The sequence below is a fragment of the Mixophyes fleayi genome, chromosome 9, assembly GCF_038048845.1.
Source record: "Mixophyes fleayi isolate aMixFle1 chromosome 9, aMixFle1.hap1, whole genome shotgun sequence".
In the NCBI taxonomy this organism is placed as follows: domain Eukaryota; kingdom Metazoa; phylum Chordata; class Amphibia; order Anura; family Limnodynastidae; genus Mixophyes; species Mixophyes fleayi.
Genome location: NC_134410.1, coordinates 12,339,126 through 12,348,352, shown reverse-complemented (window position 1 = coordinate 12,348,352; position 9,227 = coordinate 12,339,126). Strand labels below are relative to the sequence as shown.

Here is a 9,227-nt window from a genome sequence, read left to right as displayed (position 1 = left end):
GTAATATGGGTAATATATTTATATACAAAATACCTTTCTCAGGGTTTGTGTTTTCCCAGATTCAAAACTATGGATCATGACATTTCTTGCTAGTTATATGGAATGCAGCGCCTCCTACTGGAGGAAAGAAATATGGCGTGGTCATTAAGAGCATAAGAATACATCAGTGATTGGTAACAGGTGGCCCTCCGAGCCTTTACCTGGGCACCAGCTCCTTCCTGCGTCATTATAAGAATTGTTTGTTATAGCTTGTAACGCTTGTTTTAACGCCTGCTGATATGATGTTACAGGTATGTCTCTTTCTTTGATTGAAATGTATTATTTTAACTTGTTACTGAGATTACGGGTGATGTGCGGCCACTTCGAAGGATAGGGGGGGGGTTTAGCGTGAAGTGCATCAGGTTGTCCATCGCTGCAGTACATGAATGGACAAGTAAAGTTCAGGTCTGGGATGATAAGCAATGAATAGAAATGAATAACAATTATACATAAGACAGTAATTGCAATGTCCCTTCTCATTTTTACTTCTGCCATCCACTCTCCAGTTTTTCTGGAAATTTGGGGACGGGGGTATTTCACCCAGTTACTTTTAGCTAGAGCCATATACAGCTCATAGACAAGGAGGAACTCCTCTCTGCAAGAGTGTAGACTGGACTAGATACATGGAGCAGTTTCCCCCTACAGGACAGAAACCGAAGTTACTCTAATCTACATCTAAAGGTCAAGTATGTTTTTACAATGTAATGAATTTATGGATTTCCTGTTACTCTATAAAAATTATTTATACTTTTTGTATATTTGATATTGCATGCGTACAGTCAATTTTATTGTTTATTTCAATGCACTGTATAATGTATCCAATAGGTTATATTTAAACTCATTAAGAGGGTGGTATTCACATGTTGTCAATCGTGCACATGCGAAAAAGCTGTTGGCTGGAGTAGCTGCCGCTGTGCCGCACGTGGTTTATGTTTTATGGTGATGGAGTGAAATAAAGGTCTACTCCGTATGGTGTTTATCATGAACTATATTCTGTAAACTGTGGTGCTTTTACGCTATTTACTGAACAAACTTTGGTTGAGATACCACAAGATGTGTTTATTGTTCTTCTTGTCAATAAAGATTTCCATGTTCTATTGGTTCTCTTGAGAATTTGTAATATAAAGAGTCTATCTTAAGAAACATATATACAAAATTGGGGTGGAGAGGGCATAATGTGTGGAACCTCACACACGTACATTACCACTTCTGAGTTACAATCACTGTGTTGTTCAAAACCATTGTCCGAAAAGGACACACCCAGAATTCTGTGCGCGCCTAAGACCATATTCCGTTGTCACCAGCACGCAACTTGCGGGTCACTTATTGAACCTGTCCAGTGTTGACCTATGACCCTCTTGGACCTTGGCCACACTGCTCTCCTTTGTCTTCGCTTGGGCTTGTATGCTTTTCTTGATCTCCTTCTGCGAGAACAGAATGATAGGGACGTTATAGGCAACATAGCACCAACGTTCAATACAGTAATAGCTGTGAGCAGTAGGATATTACAGACACAATTCAAAGGTTTTAGAAAACGAATTGTTGCATCCAATAAGTCATGTTCAATGACTGTATATTTTATGTTGTGTTACTTTACTGCACTGTCAATAAAACATGTTTGTGTCATGACTATTTCTGTGTTCTCCGTATAAGTGGCACAGTACTTCCAAAGAAAGGGATCATTTCGGCACCTCCCATTCACAAAACACAATAATCTTTACCGACTTCTACGCCAAACACAAACACTTCTTTGTCCCGAGAACTCACCCTCTTCTCCTCGTGAGCCACTTTCTTCTTTCGTTTCAGCAAGTTCCCTGCTGAACTTCGTCCTTTTAATTTATGTCGTGGAATAAAGCGAGTCTTCTCGTAAGGGTCATAACCCTGAAATGGGACAACGAGTAAGAGAATTCAAGATGGTTAGCTCATTATGGAATAAAACGAAGCAGCACAGGGACATCACTGCCACTCCTGATCTTTCCAGACAATGTCACCACAGCCATTTCCCACCAAAAAATGGAGTGTGTCCCACAAAGAACTTGGTCTGCTGGGAGATGTGGGGTACGGTAGAAACAGAAATGTTGTAAAAATAAGATGGACAGACAGAAAATATGTTGGACAGCTAAAGACAATGTAAAAATGAGAGGTGATGGAAGATCACAAGAACTTGAATGATAGAAAATAGCAAAGAACATATAAGACATCAACATAGAACAAGGACAGTTCTATCACCATTCGCTCCACTTGTTCTTTGCGCTTCTGCTCCATCGTGATGGTATCAACCTCTCCAAGCTGAGTTGGGTCCAGAGTGATGAGCTCAGGTTGAATCTGAAAGACAAAAGAGCAACATAATGATAGGACATCAGTGATAAGGTAGCTGGAAGCAGAGACAAAGGTTTCCCATACATCTGTTTATGGATGATCTATAGGCCCCTGAGAACAAGCATTACCTTCTCCAGGAGAGCCTTGACCTCCCATTCCTGGCGCTGCTTTTTGGTCTCATATGGGTTACACTCCAGACCATCGAAGTTTGCCTCACCCGCACCTATTGGAAGACGGAGAAGCATGATTAGGATGGGGCAACTAGTGGTGTGGAACGAGGAAGACGGCCAAGAAGTGACAAACAGAGGAAGGAAACTGAAGGAACAGAATAAACCATTACAACGGGAGAGGAAGGTGGTGGTAGCACTGACCTGGCACAATCATACTGGTGAAGCCACCGCCATGGCCAACACCCAGAACATCCTCATAGGGGCAGAAATGTAGTCCATGAATGGGGGCCTTGACAGACATGCACATGTACGGGGAGCGGGGTGCGGTGATGTGCGTGTCCTTATACACCTGAATAAAGAGCAGATTACCCAGTTCTATAATTACACCACTGACACAGATTCCATCCTGCCCCCAATACCCCCTCTCATTCTTAGTTCTTGTTCCTCTACATCAGAGACCCATTCTACCTGCACAATGTTGCCCGTTCCTGCAGCCAGTAGCCCCCTCTGACTATGGCACAGAGATCCCGCTCCCAGGGGTAATAAACACGAAGTCAGAGGCCGGTAATTCCTGAGGTCAAAGATTGTCAACTTCCTGTCCCCCCCGGAGGAGGCCATGTGCCTGTGGGATGAGGGTAGTGTCAGAAGACAATGTGGGGCGGTATGCGGTATGACATAGGATGGGAGGAGGACTATCTGACACTTACATTCCTGTCCTATCCACGCTCAGAGCCCTGATTGGTCCTTGATGACACAACATCTTTACCAGCGGTTCTTTCATAGAAGGACTCCAGAGGGAGACGGTACCTGTTAAGGTCAAACAGCATAACATGACTCACAGAGAGTGCCAGGATCTCTGACATCCACAGATCAATGTCTGCACATTGTAACCTCCACTGGAGGGAATGTTAGGCCTATCTAAGATAAAAGAAACGTCAGCCAACTTATAGAGTTGTACAGACGGGTAGGTCAGTGGCAGAGAGAAGCATCTAACGGGCAGAAGGCATCAGATTAGTGACCGAGAGCAGTGCATGTAACAGACAGGAAACTGCAAGATGACGAGCAGAGCGATGATTTAAATACCGTTGTGATGGCCGAGGTGGATGACGGCATTATTAGGGTTCTGACACATGACGTTCAGTCTCCCAGCTTTGACGCAAGTAGCCGCTACTTCCTTTCCAACCGAGACATCTAAATACTGCAGGAACCCGGGAGCACTCTGCAGGGAGGGAGGCCGCGATTAGATAAACTCAGAGAATGGGAAAGAAGACGCGTTGGACAGTTATCACACTTACACACGTCGCTAGCAGGAAGTGATACGGCAGGAACTCCATACGTAAAACATCATTAAACTTCTTAATGCAATGAAGCTCCACTCCTAGCGAATCATAGATGTACAGCCACTTCTTCTGGGCCACAGCAAACATAGTACGCGTGTGCAACCACCTTCAGGGAGAGAGCGGAGGAGAGAGAGATCTCAGTTTTCCATCTAGATATGTCACTAATGCAGTTATTTATTCCATTTCAGAACATATTTTCAAACTTGATTATGTCATGAGGAGCCTGTCAACTTTCTATCATACCAGGTTACATAGACATGAGTGACACTGTAAACATATAGTCCCTGTAGTACAAAGGTTTTGGCTGGGTCAGAAATTGAAATACAAGGAGTTATCACGCTCAATATACAGTTGCGCGAGGCAGATTGTGCCAAGGTTCCACAAGTATAAGTAACTTACTTCAAATCATTGACCGTCTCCATCACGTTCATCTCACAACGAAGTTTCTTAGTCTGCCAATCGAACGAGGCAACGTGACCGCGCTGCCCGCCCAGGAGGAGGCATCTAAGGGGGGAAGCAGAGCGCGGTTATAATGACCAGAGCGGCAGATCATACAGAGACGTACGACAAACACCAGAGAACCACAATCACTCACCTTCCATTCCGAGAGTAGTTGATTCGGTACGGACCAAACTGATTAAGGGTGAGGTTAAAATGCTGAAAGGAAAACAAAAAAAAACAACAATAAAAAACATTAAAACCTGAGTGTGATAAATGAGAATGAAATAAAATTAGACTGAGGCGCTTGGGTTTGTTTCTTAACCTTTGACGCGCTCGTAATGTCCACGGCATCTGTTATGTCCTCCTGAGTGATGGTACTCGTGTCCTCACCCTCATCTCCTTCCAGAAACCTGTAGAGGGAGACGGCAGGAAAGAAGCATTAAAAACAGGAGAAAACAAACGTAGCTGAGATAAAAGAAAGAAAATGAGCAGGGTATGAGAGGCGCTCACTACCTTAAAGAGGGGAAAAAATAATATCAAATAATCCTCCAGTGCCGTATTCATCCATAAAATAAGATTTAAAGACAAGCTGTCACCGGGTCCTATCATTGTATTATTTATTAAGCACTATTCATATAGTACTTACATATTACGCAGCACTTTACTAAAAGTCACTTTAAGCTCCAGTGACGCAGGTTCAGGATTTATAAAGCAAAAAAAAAACCCTTATAATAGGGCCTGGTGACTGCTTCTCTCTTTTCTTCCTTTAAACAAATCATTTTTATTAAATTTTCCAAGATTAGAAATTACAAGCAACCCCCACAACAACAATGGAAGCTACAATCCCAAGTTACATCCTTACAATAACATTTCAAATGCAAAAGATCCGCTGATACAAGTGATGGCAAACACAGAACAGTGCAGCCAGAAGGAGTCATCAACGAATTAGGCGTGGAAGACTGAGTGCAAATTTAAGTAAAATTCACAGAATATAACCAACATATGTAACAAATAAAAGCAGTGAACTACCGCACTGAGACAACCTCCTTCCAATTCCACTAATCATAAATAAGTTTAAAAATCAATGTAAATTAAAAATAAATATTTTATTACTTAGTATTAAAAAACAACCTACAATAAAATAATATATCACCACTAAACATATCACAATATACAAGTAATCACTATAAATGTTATATGGATTGATATTTCGTTATGAAAAAGGACAAAAAAAAGGCTTAGTAGTATTCAGCCGTCTTGCAAAGTTTATAGAAATCTAAATGCAAACGCCAAAACCTTTTCCAAATCTGTGCCGATATCAATGCAAACTACAGACAGGTTTTGCAATATAAATTCCATACAGATATACAGATTGTGATATAATCTTGTTATGTAGTTAGATGCAGAGAAAACGTTAGGACAATACACTTAATAGCGTCTTAGCGCAGAGAAAGTGTCCCACAGTTGCTCGCAATCAGTGGGTTTTCCATTCCAACAGCAAGTACCTCTCCAAAATACCTGTTCACTGATGCATAAGTTATTGATGGCTTGCTGAGGAACACAATATTTTGGAAATCCGCAATATCAACTGGAGTGTTACGTGAAACATATATCAACAAGAAGTGTTATGAATCAATACACTTAGCTGTCACGGTCTCTCCAGGCAGTCTCTCTGGGAGCTGCTCACGATCAGTATCTTTAGCTTCTGTAAACAGAAGCCACTTCAAAATCTTCACTGTCACAATCTCTCCTGGGAGTTCTCTCACAGCTGCTCCAGGTCAGTGTTAGAATACTAGAGTCGAGAGCCGCTTTCAAGGCTTAGCTTAGTGTCATTTTCAACAATGTTCAGTTTCTCCAGCAAATCTGCAGTATTAAACCTAGCTTTCTATTTTGTCCTCATTATTTTCAGGAATCCATGAGTTCATCAGAAAAAGAAAAAGGTAACTATAACATCTTGACTAGATGTATAAATATATGAGAGAGAACGTAGTTGATGAGTCAGGTATGTACATCATTAAGGGAGGAACACCTGGACCAGGCGCTCTTGAGGGATCATCAACCAAGTCTTCTGCTAGAGACAGTAACGCATACCGTGACTTAATCCACCGGGACCATATCTTATAATATTTAGGCATGGAAGCCCTGGCCGTGTGGATGTAATGCTCATGGCCAACAGTGTCATTCACCAGGGCAACTCAACAACCAGTGTTCTACCCAGAAAGTTTTGCCAGCCGGGTGGCATTAAGAAGCAGCCAGGTGGGGGCAGTACTTTGCAATTATATTGAAAAACGTGGGCAGTTAGTGCCCACAGCCGCCAGGACTGGTCAGACTGGTGGTCAGTGGTCTAACACACACTGCTGTCTAGTGCTCACATAGTGCCTGTTATAATAGAATAAACTATTGTTTCTACCATTAGAATAGGAATCTGTTGGGCTCCAAGATCTGGGTGACAAGTAAAAACAGCCGGGAAATAGGTGCTGGGAGAACACTACAACAACCAATAGTGGGGTCTTCAGCAACCATCCATTTTTCAGATATGGTAACCAAAGGTCAGCAAATATATGACATACTGGGAGGATGATCTACCCTAGAGAAAGCCCAAATTGGTCCCTTAAAGTTTGCCTAAGACAGAACCAAATCCTTATTGACTGAATACACTCCCCTACCTCCGCCCAGAACCACCTAACCCTTGAACAGGACCAAAGGAGATGCCAAAAATCAGCCGATCTCTCGCCACACTTGGGGCAGTTAGAATCTTGTCTACTACCCAAATTCAATAGTCTGCTAGGAGTATACAAAACTATGTGCAATAGATACAACTGGGTCTGACAAAACCTGATGCATGAAGTAGCATTTTTAGCACTACCCAACATAGCGCTCCAATCCTCTGCATCCAGGGGACCTAAATCCAGTTCTCATCTAGCGACAGGCTCTCTATACACATACAGTGCAGTCTTAGCAGGAACAATGGCAATAACTGTTCACCTCTCACCAGGGGCGGATCTAGACTTTATGTTTAGGGGGGGCGATTTTGCATAATCACGCCCCTCCTTTGCTCTGATTGGCTGACCTGCGTTAACCCCGCCTTCCGCCCGCGATTTGCCGTTGTGGTCGCCGGCTGGGACCACTCTGATTGGCTGGCCCACATTTAGCCCCGCCCCTCCCGTTTTAATCGACGGCTGGGACCTAGCTTTTTGCTGCTAGGGGGGCGAATGCCCCGATCGCCCCCCCCCCTGGATCCGCCACTGCCTCTCACCCGTTTGTGCAGTGTAAACAAACAGAAAATCCCACAGCTGGTCACAGGTGCAATCAGTATAAGTTCAGAAAGCAAACAACTGGCAAGAAGCGGCTGCAGGCACAATGGATCTGGGTGTACAGGATACAGACAGTGCAGGTGCTTGCGGATTACAGCAGTGATGCCGTCTGTGACTGACACATGGCTCTGACTGTATCAGTGACGTATATTTAATCATCAACGTTTATTTATAAAGCGCCAGCAGATTCTATAGCGCTTTACTATTGGGAACAAACAGTAATAAAACAATAATGGGTAATACATACAGACAAGGTAAGAGGCCTTGCTCGCAAACTTACAATCTATTTAATTAATTATATTACTCGTTAGTCTAACCGCTACATAGGCTGTAGTTACCCCACAAACTGGGAACTCCTACATATCAGTTCCCACTGATGTCAAGGACAACATTGTCTATTTATAATCCAATTCTTGTTTTGTACCATTTGTTATATGAATTTCTATATAGATTAATTTGCACCAATATTAAAATTTATCTTCCCTCTAGAATAGTCGCCCTCATCAGGGAGCGAGTTCTTCTCATACCCTACTTTTTTTTTTTGTATAATACGGGTAAATACCCCGCCCGTAATATATGCTATAGTGGTTATACTAGGACTGAGGACCCATCGCCACCTCTCCGATGCTCTTACCCTTCCTCCTCCGGCAAAAGCTGGTCGTGTTTTGCTGCCTGGGTCACCGCTGACTGCACCTTGCTCTCCACAGACTTCAAAAACCGTTTGGCCGGTCGAACACAATCCTTGCTCTAAAACAATGTAGAGAAGAAGAAGAATTGATCCCAGCGGATATGCAAACATGTATAAGGTCACAGCAACATGGATGTGATACTCTTATGTGTCCAATGGAGCCTGGGCACTAAAATCTATAGAACGTTGTCTGGTCAGTCTTACTCACAATGTTGGCTTTCCTGGCTCGCTCATATTTTGATAGCTGATCCTCCGGCACAGAGGGTGAGCCGGGAAAGGGATCCTTTGCCTGAGACCGGAGAGAAGTGAAACTATTCAGTGACAGATTTGAAAGTTGATAACACAGTGAAGTATTAGATTAAGAATTAGCTAGAACAGAACAGCTCAATGTTTTCATGGGATCTGGGGGGGGAAAGACAGTGGTAACGTGATTATACAGTGATCAGTGTTTAGTGGGGCAGGAAACAAACTTCCATACTATGTAGTTAGCTGAATAGGAGCTATAACAAATCTGAACAAAACAATAATAGATTTACTAAAGTAAAACAATCCAATTTTTAAATTGTGTAATTCTGAAAAAAAAAAAAACAGGAACCAATGTGCCTAAAATGTCCAAAATTCTGATGCGGCAGCTGGAGGGGTCAGATTATCTCCCAACTAATAGTTATAAAAATCTATCCCATCAACGGCCTCATCAGAATTCCGAACAGAGCTATGTCAGTCTGTAGAGGAGTTAACACAAATAAATAACAAATTGATTTATGGTCCAATGTGTAGTATTAAATAATGTTTAAATTCAAAAGTAGATTAATTTCTCTTGAATCTATTAGGAACTTTCCAATTTCATGATTGTTTCTTTTAAGGTTTTTGAAAAGCAGAATAGTTGGGTGTCTATGATTTTTTTATTTCTGTAGCC

At 42.4% G+C, this 9,227-nt stretch overlaps 1 protein-coding gene across 1 annotated transcript in view; it reads right to left on the bottom strand.

Moving 5' to 3' along the window:
- Positions 1 to 1,072: 1,072 nt before the first annotated feature.
- WDR46 (WD repeat domain 46) overlaps positions 1,073 to 9,227 on the bottom strand; it is a 10,564-nt gene continuing 2,409 nt past the window's right edge. The window contains exons 3-16 of the mRNA XM_075186436.1: positions 8,520 to 8,600; positions 8,258 to 8,370; positions 4,632 to 4,719; positions 4,464 to 4,525; positions 4,268 to 4,372; positions 3,824 to 3,974; positions 3,612 to 3,747; positions 3,236 to 3,335; positions 2,997 to 3,150; positions 2,730 to 2,877; positions 2,487 to 2,581; positions 2,269 to 2,364; positions 1,807 to 1,920; positions 1,073 to 1,463 (exon numbers count right to left, since the gene is read on the bottom strand). Coding sequence (XP_075042537.1) covers positions 1,359 to 1,463; positions 1,807 to 1,920; positions 2,269 to 2,364; positions 2,487 to 2,581; positions 2,730 to 2,877; positions 2,997 to 3,150; positions 3,236 to 3,335; positions 3,612 to 3,747; positions 3,824 to 3,974; positions 4,268 to 4,372; positions 4,464 to 4,525; positions 4,632 to 4,719; positions 8,258 to 8,370; positions 8,520 to 8,600 — 1,548 coding nt within the window. The 3' untranslated portion in view covers positions 1,073 to 1,358. The remainder of the gene's footprint in view (positions 1,464 to 1,806; positions 1,921 to 2,268; positions 2,365 to 2,486; positions 2,582 to 2,729; positions 2,878 to 2,996; positions 3,151 to 3,235; positions 3,336 to 3,611; positions 3,748 to 3,823; positions 3,975 to 4,267; positions 4,373 to 4,463; positions 4,526 to 4,631; positions 4,720 to 8,257; positions 8,371 to 8,519; positions 8,601 to 9,227) is intronic.